At 41.0% G+C, this 19,198-nt stretch overlaps 1 protein-coding gene across 1 annotated transcript in view; it reads left to right on the top strand.

Moving 5' to 3' along the window:
* Nucleotides 1–4,243, top strand: part of pid1 (phosphotyrosine interaction domain containing 1) — a 42,463-nt gene extending 38,220 nt beyond the window's left edge. The window contains exon 3 of the mRNA XM_034097698.2: nucleotides 1,859–4,243. Coding sequence (XP_033953589.1) covers nucleotides 1,859–2,338 — 480 coding nt within the window. The 3' untranslated portion in view covers nucleotides 2,339–4,243. The remainder of the gene's footprint in view (nucleotides 1–1,858) is intronic.
* The last annotated feature ends 14,955 nt before the right edge of the window (nucleotides 4,244–19,198 follow it).

The raw sequence follows: 19,198 nt of genomic DNA, 5'->3' as shown, positions 1-19,198 counted from the left end.
AGTGAGGAGTATTCCCTTGCTCCAGTATAAACACAGACAGGAGTGATACCGCTCTCAGTGTTTGACTCGTAGCAGGCTCCTCCTCTGTGTATTTTTATAAAGCGATAAAGGACACCATGCAGAGGAAGCGCACAAGTCAGCCATTATTCCTGGACTGCCCTCGATTTGGCCACGTTCCCTTAGAAAACTCAGGCTTTGTTCCCTTCTTAACTCGCTCCATCTCCTCAGTCTATCGCTCTCCTGGTATGCGGCGTCATTACTACGGTATTCAATGGTCCTTGTTGCAGCTCAACTCTGTTCTGTTCTCTTTGAGAAAGAGCTCACACACATCCTTTAGCATGCCACCACAGAACATTTTAAAAAGCCTCTCATCACTACCACACAAGTGTTTAGGTTAATCAACCTCAAGGTGTACATGAACATAGGGCTGCTCGATTATGGCAAAAATCATAATCTCGATTATTTGGGTCAATAATTGATATCAAAATTATTAAAAACGAGTATCCATTTACTTTTTAACAGTTTAAGAATAATTCAACTGAAAAACCAATAAAGGAAAAAAAATCGTTTTATTTCAATTATATTGTTTTCATAATCGTTGCAAGCCAAAATCGTAATTGCGATTTAAAATATGATTAATTGAGCAGCCCTACATGAACATGGAACTCATTACCTCCAGAAAGGAAAAGGAAGAAGGTCCACTCTTGATTAACATAAAGACTTTTTTGGCAACAGTTAGGACTATTTTTAACCTGGATAACAGTTGCAAATCACAGCAGTAAATCAACATCGTTAGTATCTTGATGTTAAATCTGAAACAATGAAGACATCTGTATTTGGCAGAAGGTTGATTTCTATAGATACTAAAAGATAAAGGCTGGGTCCCTATTTTTGTATGTCAATGTTCTTTGTTGATACCCGTTTTAATTATTGAGGTGTTCCCCAGGGGTCCATACCTGGCCCACTGTTGTTTTCATTTTGCATCTTTTTGTCAGTCAGTTTATACCTAACCCTAACCATGATGTCGTCTTCAATGTAAATGTACATAATTTCATTTTGACTGAATGTCAGGATTCCCATGTACGTTTTGATGCATTTTACCTCATGCACAATCAGGGTGTGACAAGATTCTTTCTACAGGTCTTAAAAAGAACTGAAGAACTAGACATTCAGGACATTTTGATCCTCTCTTGACCAAATACAAACCTAATTTCAGCCAGAAAACGTGTTAGGTCCTTTTACATTGCTGTCTTTACTTATCTAGTTGAAGATGCATGCTTAAAACGATGCTGAAGTTGAAAGATTAAAAATCACCTTTCTACTATGCATCAGAACAGATTTCTAGTACTATTTATGTTTTTTTCTTGCCTGGTGCCTGCAGGCTTTTTCTTTATTAATGTATTTTTATCTATGCATTTCTATATTATTGAAGAGGCATTTCATTTTAATTGAAGATGCATTTTATAATCATTATGGCCACAATTGTTCTATTCAGACACTTCTTTGGAATCAGTACCACCACAAACATCTTTAAATTGTTTCTTGAAAAACTCTTGAATAATCTTAGATGAATATTGAAATATGTTGTATCTGTTTCTGTCCCTCAACTGTGTATTTTATTGGTAACTTTGTCTGGTAAACTATGTTATAAATCATCAGGGACAGGGAGAAAGCCCCCTTTCAGGATTTTAAAGGGTTTTTGGATTTCAGCCCAGTTTATTTTTCATTTGCAGCTTACATTTTTCGTCAAGTGAAAAACTGCAGACATGATAACGGTGCATTCATCGCTTGCTCCATATGTTTGTTATAAATGGTGTTGTTCAAAAGACTAAGTGTACTTTTGTGTGTCTTCCTACAGGTGGCCTACCTGGGTAAGGTGACTATTTCTGGGACTCAGTTCCTGTCCGGCTGCACCGAGTCCGCGGTGGTGGGTCTGGTGGAGCAGCACGGCCAGCAGCAGTGTAACTCTCTGCTGGAGATCCGGCCCTTCCAGGTGCGTCTCCACCACTTGGACGGGCACGGCGAGGCCTCCGTAACCATGGACACCTACCAGGTGGCGCGGATTGCCTACTGCACGGCGGACCACAGCGTCAGACCCAACGTGTTCGCCTGGATCTACCGGGAGATCAACGACGACCTCACCTTCCAGATGCACTGCCACGCCGTGCAGTGCGAGAGCAAGCTGGAGGCCAAGAAGCTGGCGCACTCGATGATGGAGGCTTTCCGCAAGACTTTCCACAGCATGCGCAGCGACGGACGCATCCACAAGAGTGGCTCGTCGGACGACTTTGCCGAAGACTCGTTCTCCCCTGAAGACTCGACCCCTGACGACGGTTGATCGAAAACTCGCCTGATTTCCTGAGGCCCATCCTAACAGAGTGGAAGGATGGACAGATTACCTTCTCTCTCATCTCCCCCCTACTGTTTCTTTCTGTTATCAATTTGGAACAATATCAACCGACCCTGTGAACCAATACGCCGAGGATAGTGAAGTTTGGCAATGGAAGGTAGAGTTACAAGGAGGTACAAAAGACCTACATTTACACACAGGGATAGCAAAGTGCTGCCACTTTGAGTAAACGGTCCTCGAAGACCTAACGGGGGGCTTCAAGGACCTTTGCAAACGCCCTCAAGAGATTCACTCGACGTTTCCATCTACATCTTCAAACCACTGTTACTCTTGCACTCAGCAGACACTCTGTGTGTGGTTCTTAAGCCTTTTCACCCAGGAAACAACAACAAACTTTTATTCCCTGTTCTTCTGACCCCAGATCTATTGCTACTCTTGCCATGTAGGGACCTCCACAGAAATAGGCGTGTTACCTATTTCGAGGTCCCAACCCAGAGTTTATGAGACTATTGGAGCACATAAATTCTTTAAATGTTGAATCTCTGTTACAATGCCTTCGACCTTGGTAAAAGCAAATGAGGATGTGAAAGAAAGGATAAGCCTTTAAGCACTATAACTATCATGGTACCATACCCAACATTTCTTAATTTTAACACAATGGAGACACAGCTTCTACCACTGTGTCATTTTAAAGGTACTTATAGATCCAGCACCTTTTTTAGAAAATAGGTGCTAGGGACTGTATATTTTACATTTGAGAAGTCCTCACAGGCCTGTCTCCCTAATCAGTTCCTTTTTTGAGTATACCAAAATCCAGGCTGGATTTCTCCTCTCAGATTATGTGCCTCACTTTCCTCTCACATTAGTTTGGTCTCTTACCCAGGTCCTTGTGTGTGTGTGTGTGTGTGTGTGCGTGCCAAACTATTTGTACGTGTGTAATTGCTTCTGTACTTAGTGTATATGAATGTACATGTGAGTGCTTGCATCTCTGTGTCTGAAAGATAGGGGGAGGATACGAATGATTACCTGGAAGACTTCTCAAGCATCCGTTTTTGATGCGTTTAAAAAAAATCAAGACATGGTACTGTGACCATTTGCCACGTTTCCTTACTTTTATCTCGTATGAAATTAGTCTGAATGTGCCAGTCGCTAAAAACACAGCCGTCCAACGTAACGACTGATGGCCTCTGCTGAATGTACGATGAGTCCAACGTGCTGTGAGCGCCTCCCGCCATCACTTCAGTGTCCCATAATGTCCTCATGCTATCACAGACACGCTGTACAGGGCAGTAGGTGACCAGTGTCCCTATGCTGCCCTGCAACGATGTACCAATGTGGGGCAAAAACTCATCAGAACCCCTTCCTCTTCTTTTCTAACGGGACTGTATTGGACGCTATCAGTGGAAAAAGCCTTCGGTCAGACTCACGCAGAAAGATCAGGTGGCTCTGGTCAACACACACACATACCTACATACGATTATACACACACATTGTAATTGAGTCTTGCTCAATAAGCTTATGTAAATAAATACACATTTATCACTTTCCAAATATTACAGCATAAATGTCGATAGCTATTTTAAATAATAAAAATAAATGTTGAGAACCATCATACGATACAGAAACAGTGTTATAAAACCTACTGTGAATAATAAGTGGAGAGCCTGATCGCGGTGGCTGTGCGCGTGTGTGTAAGTGTGTGAAGGTGAGGGGTGTGTATGGACAGGCCAGAGGGGGGGGCGAATGTTTATAAGGCTGTAGATTACTGTGTCATGTCTGTCTGAGAGCTCAGACGCGCTTTACATGTTTGAAAAATGTTACCTTAAGTGTTTTATATACAGTGTTTGCAAAGATCAAGAAACAATTGCATATAAAGTATTTACCAAGAACCAAGCGCACGATGGTGTGGTGTTTTCTCTCATGGGTTACTCTGTACTAAAATACGTTTAAGTCGTTTAAACTCTCCCTTGATTTGAATCCCCTGCTGTGGCTTCATGTGGGAGGGTGAACACAAAGCATGGTCAGCTGCAGGGTGACCAGATGATTCGCTGACAGGCTGCCAGGACAGATGTAAAGCAGAACCACGCTAACACATGTTGCGGCAAACTGGAACACAAAACTATTCAAGGTTTGAAATCTGTTCAGGGATGTCTTGTGTGCTTTAACAGGGCCACATGATTCTAATTTTCTGTTTTATACTTGTATGTAGTGCCTCCACTGCAACATTTCAATGCTTTAATGTTCAAAAGCTCTTTATTTCTCTCATACTGCCTGTGCTGCAGCACCTCTTTTCACCCTCTGTCTGAAACCAGAGCCCAGTCTGCTCTGATCACAATGTGTTGGAGCACTAATAGAAGTGCAAGTGTTAGATAGTGATGTCACTATGTTCAGGATGTAAACAAAGGAGTCCAATTGAGGTGTTTCATGCAGCGGAGCGGGTACTTCAGGATAATAGCCTTTGCAGACCATTTACATGCACACAAACCTAAATAACAAGGCCTCTTTAAGGATTGTTTAGATGCAAAGACGCGATATTCTATCAAAAGGGCTTCTCATTCTGTCTCATGTAGGTGGGGTTGAGTGTTTCACATTCACTCCTCTGCTTTGGTGGTCACAATTTCCCCAAACAAACTCCTAAACATAACTTTATAAGATTTCCAAGCACATCTCACGTTATGAGTGTCACGGTGCCTCCGTCCGTCGTCTGAAGGAGGTTTGAGCCTCCCATTCTTCACATTCCTCCGTCCTCTCAGATCTCTTCTTTTATTGCCTTGTTGTTCTCCGGCCTCCCCTCTGCCAGCCCTCAGCTCTTCAAAGTGCCCACATCAAAAACAAGATAACTGGCTGCTCTCTGCTTCTGTGGCTGGCGATCATTTTGAAGCTTAAGAGCTGCTACGAATTGGGAGGCAAAATGGATGCTGTGAAGAATGTTAATGTGCATTGAATGAAAACACTGCCTCCCTCTGGCAAGACGGTTCTCTTGCTTTGAAGATTTTAAAAAGGGCCTTTTCATGTTCATTACACATATGTGTGTATGGCAGGAGGGAACATTTTGTGTTCGTACATCATTTGACTTCTGTGGGTTGAAAGTAGTTAAAACGGGCTAAATTGTGCACATGCATAAGGCAGACTTGTCTTAATTATTTGCATTAACTACATTCGGAAATAGAAATCCTTTATTCGTTCCATATTGGAGAAATGTACAGCATTACAACATCAAAGGTAAAGTGCAATAAAGAGGCAAAAAGTACACATCCAAATAAAATACCCCAAAAAAGGGAAGTTAAAAAGAAGTCAAGTAAACATAAGGTATCAAGTATTGACGAAGCAGCCAGTAATATATGTATATATTGTAAAATTAAAGTGTAAATAGTGCATGGAGGTTTTTGCAAAGAAGAGTTTTATTTATTCAGCTATTTTAAAAAGATCTGCCCACTCTTGTCTGCTCTGTAAGTTGTTTAACTCCTCCTGCCCCTCTCTTCCAGCTCGCTGTACACAAGCCTCCCTGTTTAGATGCCTCTTTGTCTCTGATCGGTGCTGAGCCCACTCTCCGACCGCTCTCCACTGAGCTCTTGTGTTTGACCCACTTCCATCAGCACAGAGGGGCCCGGTGGGGGCCCAGAAAGAGGGCCACCCTGCAGCCTGCGTCTCTGCTCCGCTGTGGCGTCAGTCAGCTCACAATGCCGCTCTGTTAGCGCTCCAGCTGGCCGCTCCAGCTGGCCGCTCCTCCTCCTTCACAGTCCCAGAACCTCCTGTCTCTCCGACCCGCCGAGGGGCCAGCAGCCTGAGGTCCGGCCGGAGGAGCTGTGCCAGCGCTGGCGTCTGATCAGACTGCTGTTATTCACTCTCTATCTCCGCCTTACTCTCTGCTACGCTCCCAAGCAGGGGGCCCGGGCCTCTTGGAGAGAGGAGCCACTGCAAACATGTGTGTGTAACGTATGTGTGAAATGGACCCGCACACATTCTTTCTGCCTCTGGCCTGACTGGTGAAGCAAGCCTTAACATGGGGAAACTATCCTTACCGGTTCAAATTATTAAAAAAACATTTGTGGAGAGTGTAAGCGCACGTTTTTAGCGGTGTTGGAAGGTCTCAGATTCTTTACTGAAAGAGGCCCTGTTATGCTTTTTGGGTTTTCCCTTTCCCATAGTGTGCTATATAGTATAGGTTTTTGTGCATGTAAGTGGTCTGCAAAGGCTCAAATCCTTGTGTTTCCTCCAGAGGGAGTTTGTCTCCCATACACTCCCCCCTGCCTGAAACGCCTCCGTTGTTTACTTCCGTAATATAGTGACATCACTATGTAACACTCGCTTTTATTGGCTAACGCTCCAACACATTGTATGCAATAGGCTAAGGGGTGGGACATCTCTAAGCAGTTGACCAATCACATCAGAGCCAGCCAGCTAACCAATCAGAGCAGACTGGGCTCTGGTTTCAGACCGAGGGTGAAAACAGGTGCAGTATGAGACAAATAAAGAGCTTTTGAACATTAAAGCATGGAGACATGTCCCAGTAGAAAATTAGCATGATTCTGTTTTTATTACTTTTTGTTTTTAAGTAAAAGTACGAAAACTATGGTCTTCAAATACTCTGTTTGAGTAGGCCTATAAGTTGAGTTGAAATGGTTACATAAGGTACAAAGTATTTTTAGCAAAATGTACTTTATTGAAAAGTAACAAGTATTAAAAAAAACGTAGTAAATAGTAGAATATTTGCCTCCAAAATGTTGTGGAGGAGAAGTATAAAATACAACTACTCACGTCAAGTAAAAGTATGTCAAAATAGTACTTTAGTAAATGTACTTAGTTACATTGAACCACTGGTTTTCAGCCAGGCAGATATGCAGTACTCTAAAAAGAAACCAAACAACGTGTGGTCAGTTGTTTATATAACATTGAACCACTGCTAATTCAGTACAGAGATGATGCAGTATGCCATTTTGCAGACAATAGACGTATTTTTAGTCTTTCCTATTTTAAGTTTCAATGAGTTTTGCACTTTTATTTTCATTCTGTTTTTGCCATCATGATGTTGTGAAACTTTTATATAACCTCCAGTACTAAACCAAACTCAGAGTAAACATTTATTGATGGTGATTGAGGTCAAAATCACATTGTTAAAAGAAGAAAAAGCCAAATTGTGAAATCATGTGTTTGATGTTTTATGGTTTCCTCGACATTTCACAATACTTGCTTCTGGAAATTGCTGCGGGTCAAATTCCTTCAAAGACTTGCTCCCTTTAAATCGGAGAAAATATCAATTTTTTATTGTCATTCAATTTTATGTTGAATGCAAGATTGGCTGTAGAAATATTTCTCAATCTTCTCTATTTATCCTGTTCAAAGTTATGGAAAACTGGAGAATTTGGAGCGTTATTAGGAAAGACAGATATCTAAGTAAATAATTACCATAATATGAAAAGAACAAGACTTTTATATCTGAAACACTGAAGCTAATGTGTCTTCCAGGCCTGACGATGGATGATTTCAGGACATCCTCAGTTAAATACTTCTGTCAGAAATACAAACTATTTCCTCTGATCTATCCAGATCCCCTAAAGCTTTCATATGATTTAGGATTCCTGTCATAATGAAATGTGTGCTGGAATGAATTCGAGAGGTGGGGGGTCAAAACGTAAGACTCCAGACTCTGTTAACCAAAGCCCGGAGGATTCAGTGCACATCGCTATTGTAATAGAATTACAGTCAGATGAGAGGAAGAGTCCCCTGGGCACAGGAAACGTCTGGTCTGAGATCCAGGAGGCTTTGTCAGGAGCGAAGGATCAGAGTCCGCCCGCAGCTCAGTCTGTGAAGTCAGAGTGGAACACAAGAAAACATCGCCGGGATGTCAACATAACATTATCAGTTTCATGTCAGTTGTCGGAAAGAACATGGCCTCTTTTGAAATATAATATGTGCTTAGTTTACCCTTAATCCGCTACATGTGTTATAAAGGTTTGTGTATATGGTCTGCAAAGGCTACAATCCCGAAGTTACCTCCAGCGGGAGTTTCTTCTGACACATTGTACGTGATACGCTAAGGGGCGGGGCATCTCTAAGCGGTTGGCCAATCACAACAGAGCCGGTCAGCTAACCAATCAGAGCAGACTGGGCTCGACAGAGGGTGAAAAGAGGTGCTGCAGTACAGGCAGTGTATGAGAGAAATAAAGAGCTTTTTGAACTGGAGACATGTCACAGTAGAGACACTACACTAATATGAAACTGAAAATAAACAGAGTAGGTTCTTACAAAAACAATAGTTAGACCTTTTAGGAAATTGACTTCCTTTACTCTAAGTTTTTGTATGTTTTCATGGTAGTTTTCCCTTTCTATCACTCAGAGCTATACATTTACAATTAACCATTAATTGCAAGTAATTAAGATTAGATTCACTTTATTGACCCCAGTTTGGGATTTGTCACCGCAGCATAAACAAGGCAATGTACGTATGTAAGATTTAAAAATGAAATAATTAGAAATGGTTTGATTCTAAAAAAAAAGAAGCGAGTAGTGGTAAATAAGCTTTAAGGAGGCAAGGGGGGCAACAGAGGAAAGTAAAAACAATAGCATGTGGAGAAAGAAAAAACAAAGATTAGGTGACCGGAGTGAGGACACGGCTCATCTGGACGGGCATGTTGCACCCAGATGTTGAGGGAAGAGTTGGGTAATCCAGCCCTGTCACATCCTGCAGGCCCCGCCAAAGTAAGAGCTCCGAAAATAAACAAACCGAGTCATCGGTTGAGAGTGAGGTCACGGACACAAATAGATGGACGCGTGAAAGAAAAGAACACTTTTTTTCTCTTCTAAATAATCTGATGTGACTAGACTTCCTGCAGCTGGCGGTACCTTCAATTTCCACTAGGTGTCAGCATAGCTCCACATTTAAGAGCAGATTGAACCGCACGCATGTTTGAAGAGGGACTGACTTCATTGAGACCGTCACGCAATTATGGAATTACGTAAATGCCAATCATAACACTTCTTCAAGATACCAGCATTTGCAGATGTTAATAACGGTTGGGTGTGTTATAGTGGGCTACTTTAACGAAAGATCTGCGTTTATATTAATAAAAGTGTAAAACCGAGTGGGACATTTGATTAAAATGGTACATTTCTCTGTTATCCACCTTACTTTTTTAACAATGTGTAGTTTTCCCTTTCTACCACTCTCAGCTATACATGTACAATTAACCGTAGATTGCAATCTAAAATAAGATTAGATTAGATTGACTCTATAGACCCCAATTTGGGATTTGTCACCGCAGCATGCAAACAAGGCAATGTACGTATGAATTCCAAATGAAATAATTAGAAGGTAGCTGTACATACGTGTTTAGGAGGCAAGGGGGGCAACAGAGGAAAGTAGAACAAAGAAAGCATTGCAATAATTTGAACATTATGGGGTTTGGGAGATTGTCCCCTCTGCGCTCGGCTGCCTTTCTTTTTGGAAATGTCAGGACTGCTGGATGGATGCCCCATCACTTCAGTTTGTCAAAGCCTGGGAGAGGAACACAGAGATGAGATCACTGAGCAGTGAACATGTCATGGTGACACATCACGGATGATCCGGTTTTTAACCCAAAAACATTCAACATCAGAATCAGGTGTATTGCCTGGGCATATATAGAAGCATTTGCTGCCTGGTGAATATACACACACAGTATAATTAAGTGGTAGAAAAAAGTTGAGCCACAGAGGTTTTATTTTGTATTGTGGTGCTAACAGGCGGTACCGAGCCTGATCGATGAAACAACCCTATACTTTCTCACATACAAATAAACAAGCTTATTGTTATCAAAGCAAGAGTCCGAACGGCGCTTCAGCCGTTAAACTGAAGGAGTTTTTATAACCATGACATTCTCCTCTGTCGTCTTAAAAGAGGACTACCTGCGGTTCGGCTGGTTTCATCTTTAATCCCCAAAGCTCTGCAGGTTCAGGAGAAGATTTCAGATATAAAAGACAAGATGGACCTTATAGCACATGTTTAGCACATCCTCTGATCGCAGTACGGATCTCAGTCACAGCACCGTGTTATCGCTTCATCTGGCTGTGTGTGTGTGTGTGTGTGTGTGTGTGTGTGTGTGTGTGTGTGTGTGTGTGTGTGTGTGTGTGTGTGTGTGTGTGTGTTGTGTGTGTGTGTTTGTGTAAAAATGATTCATAATCTTAATCCAAGATAGTAAATTGATTCTACGTTTGTATTTCGTGATAGGATCCCATATATAATGCAGCATCAATCACAGCTGGATGTACATTTCAAAGCAGGCTCAGAGCACAGATGGCGGTATTGACTATGAGATTATGTTGTGGCTTCATAACGTATGGGGTGTAAATCAATCAATCAATGTTTATTTATATAGCCCAATATCACAAATGTTACATTTGTCTCAGTGGTCTTCACAGTGTGTACAGAATATCAGTATGACAATACGACACCCTCTGTCCTAAGACCCTCTGTCCTCAGACCCTCTGTCCTTAGACCCTCACATCGTACAAGGAAAAACTTCAGAAGAAAACCCACAGTTTAAAGGGAAAAATGGGAGAAACCTCAGGGAGAGCAACAGGGGAGGGATCCCTCTCCCAGGACGGACAGACGTGCAATAGATGCCGTGTGTAAATTGAAAAGATAATACATTTACAAGGTAGTCCAGATGTTTGGAAATACATGTGTGTATAATAGGAAGATGAATCCACGAGGATATCCATCCAGGACCGATGATCCAGGACCACAGCCACGACTCAAGATCCAGGACTCAGGACCGCAGGATCATCCATGACTCCGGATCACAGCGTATATAGACACCAAAAAGAAAGACATGTGGGGAAGCTGGGTTAATCGGAACATGAGAGGACACAGGTATAGACAGAGAGAAGGAAGAAGTAAGATGTCCCCCGACAAACTAAGCCTATATCAGCAAAACTAGGGGCTGAATCTAATCAGCCCTAACTATAAGCTTTATCAAAAAGGAAGGTCTTAAGCGCACTCTTAAAAACGGATAGGGTGTCTGCCGCCCGAACACAAACTGGAAGCTGATTCCACAAATGTGGAGCTTGATAAGAAAAGGCTCTGGCTCCCATTGTACTTTTAGAGACTCTAGGAACAACCAACAACCCTGCATTCTTGGAACGCAATGCCCTAGTAGGACAGTAGGGTATAATGAGTTCTTTAAGGTAAGATGGCGTCTGCCCATTAAGGGCTTTGTAGGCGAGAAGAAGAATTTTAAATGCTATCCTGTGTTCTATAGGGAGCCAGTGTAAGGCAGCCAGAACAGGAGGAATGTGGTCCCTTCTCCTAACTCTGGTGGATAGACTAGAAATTAATTTGCATGCTAATTTGATGATCAACTAAGAGGTGCAGGCCAGCGTGACACTCATTTCCATGGCTTCAGCTAATAATATACTCTGTTATCACCTTTATCGTATCATCAATGTGGGTTTGCACGTTTTATTTGATGTGATTTTATCTTGTCTAACATCAAAATACATACATTTTAACTTTGAAAATGTCATTTTTGCTCCTGCTTGTTTAATAAAGTACAGAAGAGAATTCGGGTCACAGCTTTGAGCAAAAGTTACTTTTACTTTTTCGGACTTAAATATCAGAACTTAAAAAGAAAAATCACACGTAGACCTAATCTTCTGTCACAATAAAGATGGATAATTATATGCACAACAATTTATCCTTAATACTACATATCGGGGTGTTTTATGATTTTTTACTGACTAAATACTTATGTCAGTGTGAAAAGCTTGATGAAAGGTTTCTTTAACTTGCTTACAGTCAAGGTTCAAGATCCTTTATGTTGTCATACGAACAGTGTAGTTATGTCGAGGAAAATCGTTATGTCGAGGAAAATCGTTATGTCGAGGAAAATCTCCTCCAACAGTGCAACACAATAACACAGATAAACAGAAACATATAGTGCAAGTACATATAAAATAGTAAATACAAAAAGAAAAATAGTTACAAATAGTTACAAAAAGTGAAATAGTGCAATAAATGCAAGAATGATATATTAGATAATAGATACATAATTACTAAGTAGCAGATGAATGTTATGGATGTTGTTTCAACAGTTCAGGTGTTTAACAGTCGTATTGCCTGTGGGATGAAACTGTCCCTGAGTCTGGTGCTTTTAGTCCGGATGCTGCGGTAGCGCCTGCCAGATGGCAGCAGACAGACAGTGTGTGGCTGGTCTTTTATAATCCTGAGGGATTTCTTCCCGAGCCGCTGGGAGTAAAGGTCCTCCATGGATGGCAGCTCCGTCCTGGTGATGTTCTCTGCAGTTTTCACCCCCCTCTGTAAAGCCTTACGGTTGAGGGCAGTGCAGCTGCCGTACCAGGCCGTGATGCAGCCAGTCAGGATACTCTCTGTAGAAGTAGCAGAGTATCCTGGAGTCCACGTTGAACCTCCTCAGCCTGCGGAGGAAGAAAAGAGCCGCTGTCAAGCTTGAAGATGAAGCAAAACATGTTTTCTGTTTGTATATTCTATCCCGTTGTTTTGAGATCGCTTGCCTCATAAGTAAACAAATAACTAATCTCACAGCGAGTGTACAAAAACAAATCAACTGTAAACCAGGTTTGGTACTATTCACAGAAACATCCTCTGCGTTCCTGCATCTTTTCACCCGATTTCCACATTGTAATTATGAATAGAAGAAGAAGAAGAATCGGAGGGATGACAGACGAAGATTGGGAGGGATGAACCCCTCTTTCATGGTCACACATGCAGAGCACACAGTGAAATGTGTCCTCTGCTTTTAACCCATCCTAGTACCAGGAGTCTAGTACTAGGAGCAGTGGGCAGCTATTGTACAGCGCCCGGGGAGCAATGGGAGTGAGGGGGGAAGGGGGGTGTCCGGTGCCTTGCTCAAGGGCACCACGGCAGGGCAGGAGGTGAACTGGGACCTCTCCAAGTAGAAGTCCACACTCTATATGTAGGTCTGGTCGTGGACTTGAACCGGCGACCCTACGGCTCCCAGTCCAAGCCCCTATGGACTGAGCCACTGCCGGAATAGAACAGAGGCAGAGATAATTGCCTAGATGTTGAAATTTGAAGAGTCTTTGAACAATCAGACCAGGGGACAGAGTGATGTACACATTCCTGGCACACTGCTGCTGCTGCTGCTGCTGCTGCGTACGCCGCCCGTTGGTGTGGGATTGCTGTGAGTGTGGCGTTAAGGACCAACAGAACATTTGAGAGACTCAACATTTATTTGATTTATTGCAGTTCCAACAAAAGGATCCTTCTCTTATCTGGATTAAAACATTTGAATTGGAACATGAATATCAGCAGTATAATGATTTTAGAAATACTAATGAATGATAAAAATGGCATTAAGGAGTGCTCTCTGTGGGCCATGGACGTGTATCTTAAAGAGGTCCTATTATTCTTGTGATATATAGGTTGTTGTGCATGTAAATGGCTTGTCATAGATCAATAGATGATGTAATAGGCTACAAACAATGCATCGTGGTCGCTTCACGTCACAACTTAAGGGTGCTCATGTTCAGAGGGATGACGTTAAGTAGTCCTGTTGAGTCGCTTGTTAGCCCCCAGCTATTTAAATGACGTGTAAAGCTTCAGACATTCACAAGTAGGGCATTTACTGACCTTTTTTACGATGTAGAACAAAGCGTGAAAATCTCTTCTCTTCAAGCAACTAACCAAAACACATATTCTAAAAAACATTGAGTTCAAGACGAGGAAACATACAACAAGTGCTAACATGCTGACTCTTTCCACGCGTAGGCCTCAAGATAAGATAATAAGATAAGAAGTACTTTATTGATCCCAATTTGGGAAATGTTTGCGTTGCATCAGCATGAGAAGACACGGCATAGTACGAGAAATAAAAAACTATAAATAAATAATCCAAAATGTAAACATCTCTAATATAAATAAATTAGCATTAAAAAAAAGTTAAAAATATACATGTGGTAATACAAATGGACAATAACAGAATATAAAGCAGGATATTATATATACAATAATTGTGCCAGGAATGGATTATTACATATTAAATTGAATAAAATGTACAGTGAGAGTTTAAGGCCAGTTATCAAGAGAAGATAGATAGACAGATACATATATATATATATATATATATAGGTAGATAGATAGATAGATAGAGAGATGGATAGACAGAGATAGAGAGATAGGTAGATAGATAGATACATAGATAAATAGATAGATAGATATATAGATAGATAGGCAGGCAGGCAGGCAGGCAGGCAGGCAGGCAGGCAGGCAGGCCAACCCAGTCTCACAAAAAAACGTGTACTAACTACGTTGGGCCACAACATAGGACGTAGTATTTCTACAAAAACGCCTCTGAAATTGTAAGATCCCTACGTTTTTTCCAACCATTCATTCCAATGGCTGGCGTCTATGTCACGTGATCTTCACATTTCTTCCTGCAGAAAAAAAAAACATGGCCGACCTTCGTTTTATTCTCGGTGGAAAATGCCTATTTTAAGGTTAGTTTGGCCATTAAAATGCATTTTCATGTCATTTGATGCGAGAAATATGAGTTGTTATTTCAGATGATGTGTGCAGTGGATGTACATGATCTTTAGTTTGCTAGTTATTACGAAGATTACTTCAGGAAATGGTGTCGATACAACGTTTTCATTGTTACCAAGGTGGTTGCTAGGGACGCTGCTATCGATATTATTTCTGTTATGTTGTGTAACTGTTTAATGGTGTTATCTTTATTGCTACCCCCTTCCCCGTCAACGTATAGTGTTGGTCCACAGCGCAAACATATTAGTTTAACAAAATCCGCATCTAAAGATAGCCTACGTTATTTCCCCCTGTGCAATTCTCCATTTACTCAACAATAACACATAATTATCCTTGTGTTTATTTATTTGTTTGATTAATAAACACAAGTTGGAGTCCGTCAGGACCGAGAGTCGGAGCAGCTCATTTGCTTCAGAGAATATTACACCGGGAAGTAAGTATTCTCTCCGCTTCGCTTGACAAACCCCGTGATAGTCCTCAAGCTCTGTGATTGGATGTTTGAGTGTGCTCCGAGGGTTACCGAGCCTCGAACAGCACTTGAAATGGGATGGAACCACGGCAGACTGTCCAAAACTGGATTTGAACAGGTCCACCGCGTCCCCCCTCCCCCACCCCGTCCCCAGAACTACACATGCTGGCTATTCTGTTTCGCAACATGTTCTCTATGGCACGTCTCTACTGGGAGTTGTAGTTTTAAAAGACGTTTTCGTATTTCCCATAATAATAAGTTGCCAGTATTAAACTGTGTACATCCCTGGAGGTTTAGGGGACAGGAAACACTCATTTAAAACATATAATTAATAAATGGGTGAAAATTGCTTGTGCCCATTATGGGCAGTATTACTATATATACCCACATGCCAGCTAAGGTCAGAAGAGCTTTATTTAACAGCTGGTCTTATGTGTGTGACCCCTGTGATAACATTACATTACATTAATTGATAAGCCTGAAACATGCACTTGTCAAGGTTCAGAGGCACATTTTGCAAATATGGCAGTAGCCATCGATCATCTTAAGATAAGATATACTTTATTGATCCCAAGTTGGAAACATTTGCGTTACATCAGCATGTGTAACAGTTGTAAATATGCAGTGGTGTTTATTTGTAAATCATTTAGTATAATCACACAAATTCTGTGTTTTATATTTAATAATTCTGTGTTCTTTATTTATTGAATGTTCAATACCTGACAAGGTCGGAGATGAAAAACTTTGGTCGCAGGTTCCTCAACAGTGCATTACAAGACATATATCAATATTTGTGTGTACTTCCACCATTAAACTGTCGTATTCTGCACATTTCTTATACTATCTACATACATCTTATAAGAGTATAATACATATGTATAATATCAGTTAAAATAAGTGCTTCAACATAGTTAACATTGCTGGAGGTATGCACAAATATTGATAGATGTCTTGTAATGCGCTATTGAGGAACCTGCAACCCAAGTTTTTCATTCAGTGCAGAACTACACCACAGTTGTGTAGGCCTATATGATACGTCAATAAACCTTAGAACATCTTGAAATATTGAAAGGGATGTGCAAAATAGTCATTATATACAGTCTTTAATTAACTATTAGTTGTCACGATCTGTCTGTATTGTATTTTGTCTTGTCTTTTGTTTGATTTTGAAAGGTCTTCACCTCCTGTCTTGCCTGTTTCTGTCTGCGTTGTGTCTTGTTTAAATCTGTCTGTGGTTCCCTGTTGTTAGTTTCCTGGTGTGTCTAATTTACCCGACTGTGTTCACCTGGTGTCCCCGTGTTTTCTCCTCCCTCCTCACCTGTGTTTTGTTTGTGTGATTAGTCTTGTGTGTATTTAAGTTCTGGTTTTTCTGTCTGTCTTTGTCGGTTCGTCTTGTGTTTTGACTTGGTCTTCGGTGAGTGTTCTGTTCTGTTTTTGTTTCTAGTATAGCCTTGAAATAAAGGAGATATTTTTGACACTTTAATCTGCATTTGGGTCCTGCTTCCTGCACACACCGTAACATTAGTAGAGAATAACGAGTAATGAATATACTTTATAGGGATCCTATTAATATCTAATAATAAAAATAATGAAATGCAATAACATGCTTTAACCACTAGGTGTCCCTTTCTATCAGCTGTGCACCTTTATGGTGTAAATACAGCCTATCTATCATCAAATATAAAAGTCAGCCGAATTAGTGTGGATACTGCAAGGAGACGTATTGTGTGAAAAGAAATGTAAGATGTTGTTTAATGGCTGATATATTTATGATCCACGTCACGTTTTCAGTTCCTCATGTTTGTCTAGAGGTCTTCTCATCAGGGCTCTATAAATACAGAACTACGGCAGATATTTTATGCAGCCGAACCGTGTATTACAATGCCGTTATGTGATGACTTTCAAAGAGAAAAGCAAGCACACTCAGAATAAAGTATTTTTTTTTTTTTAAATGTTTTCGGTCTGTTTCCGGTATTTGTTTATGACGATGTGCTCTGAGATGTGAGACTGGAATTGCACAGGGGAAAATAACGTATCTATGCCACAATTTTAGAAGTGGATTTTGTTAAACTAATACGTTTGCGCTGTGGACCAACACTATAAATTGACGGGGTAGGCAGGCAGGCAGGCAGGCAGACACTAGAAATAAACAGTCCAAAATATTTCTGAAATAGAAATAAAATAACATTAAAAAGTAAAAAAAATAAACGTGGAAAATGAAACTGTGGAGCAGAGAGTTCTCTTCCAGCCAGAGGGGATTTGTTATACAAATCCCTTCACCCCTCTATGATGGACACACTCAGGGTCCCGTGTGATACCACCGTTCCCCTCACTGTGCCGTCACGAGGTCAGAGTGAGTCCAGAGAAGTACAAAAGGCGCCGCCGTGCCTCCTCTGTAATGAGGTACAGGACGTCTGCTGTCACAACACGCAGCGCAGCATCAGAGCGCTGTCAGATGTGATAACGTCGGCCATATTTATTGAGGATAATCACCCTGTCTCCTCTGCTCACTACATGGGGACTGAAAAGGTCACAGGTAACTCCACTAGCTTCTGGAATAAGAATATAAACCCCATGTCCCGCGCTCCTGTCAGTCTCAAAGTACCATCTGACCTTAGGCCTTTCCTCTAATTACCGGTTACATAATGTACGTTTGACTCACTGAAGATGCTATATAATATGTGGTATATTTATGTGGAACCTTATTAATACATATTTTAGACTGTAGGGAGGAGATGTTATTATGTCTTTCAAAAGGGTATCTTGCCTTATGTTCAAAAACACACGGGTTACAAGTCCTGCATTTAAAGCGGTAGCATTACAAAAAGACAAAGTATCAAAAGTTTCATGTTTTTTTAAGCCGGTTTTATATAATTTCTTGATGGATTGAGGTGAATATTTTCATGAAGTAGTATAATATGGAGTAGACGTAGGAGGATTTCAAATTAACTTTAAATTGTTACACATGTCCACAGATTTGTGAGGCCTTCTTGGTTTTAATTGTGTAAAAGTGACTAAATAAATTACTAAACGATATCACGCTGAACATTAGCCACCTTTAGCTTAGCGGTGTTGACATGAAGTCATGTGACCGTGACGTTGTTTGTTTAACGCGATTGCATTTACGCTTCAAAATCATCAAAGTGTTGTCGATACGTGGAGGTTATCCTGCTGAACAAAACGCGTTAAGTAACATAAATGTGTGTTTGCCAGAAAGCTTATTTTCAACAATATACCAAAATCCAATAAAACAATCCAATTGATTGTTGTCAAGGCGATGCCAACGATAAGATAAGATGCACTTAATTGATCCCAAATTGGGACATTTGTGTGTCGCAGCATCAAAAACAAGGCATTGCACTTACAGTAGTAGAAATACAAATCTAAAATGTAAACATCTTAAGGCGATGATACAAAAATACCTCATCAATGTACCACTCTATGTATGTTTTTCTTAACAGCTGTATATGGCAGTAAATATGGTAGGAACTTATCACTGTTGCCACATGTCACAGGTTAACTGTTTGGAGAGAGCAGGTCATCCATTAAGGGAAATTCTTCACTCTTGTATGTCAGGCTTATGTAGCATTCAGTTTACCAGTGATTTTCTTTAATATATTGAACTAATGCAATACCTCCTGCAACAAGCAAAGCGTGTTTTCTGGTGTCTTCAAAAAAAATCATCTTTATGAACACTGAGCAGAAACATTCTGAAGCCTGAAATATTATCTGGTGTTTTCAGATCCTCGGCTGGCAGGAGCTGCGTGTAGGTGAGCTTTGCACAAAGTCAACATTCAGTGTCAGTGGTATCAAGCATCTGAGGAACTGAGGCTCACGTTACTGCAATCCATCAGACTCA

Source organism: Pseudochaenichthys georgianus, chromosome 13, assembly GCF_902827115.2.
Source record: "Pseudochaenichthys georgianus chromosome 13, fPseGeo1.2, whole genome shotgun sequence".
Classification (NCBI taxonomy): Eukaryota; Metazoa; Chordata; class Actinopteri; order Perciformes; family Channichthyidae; genus Pseudochaenichthys; species Pseudochaenichthys georgianus.
This window is presented reverse-complemented; position numbering and strand designations above follow the sequence as displayed.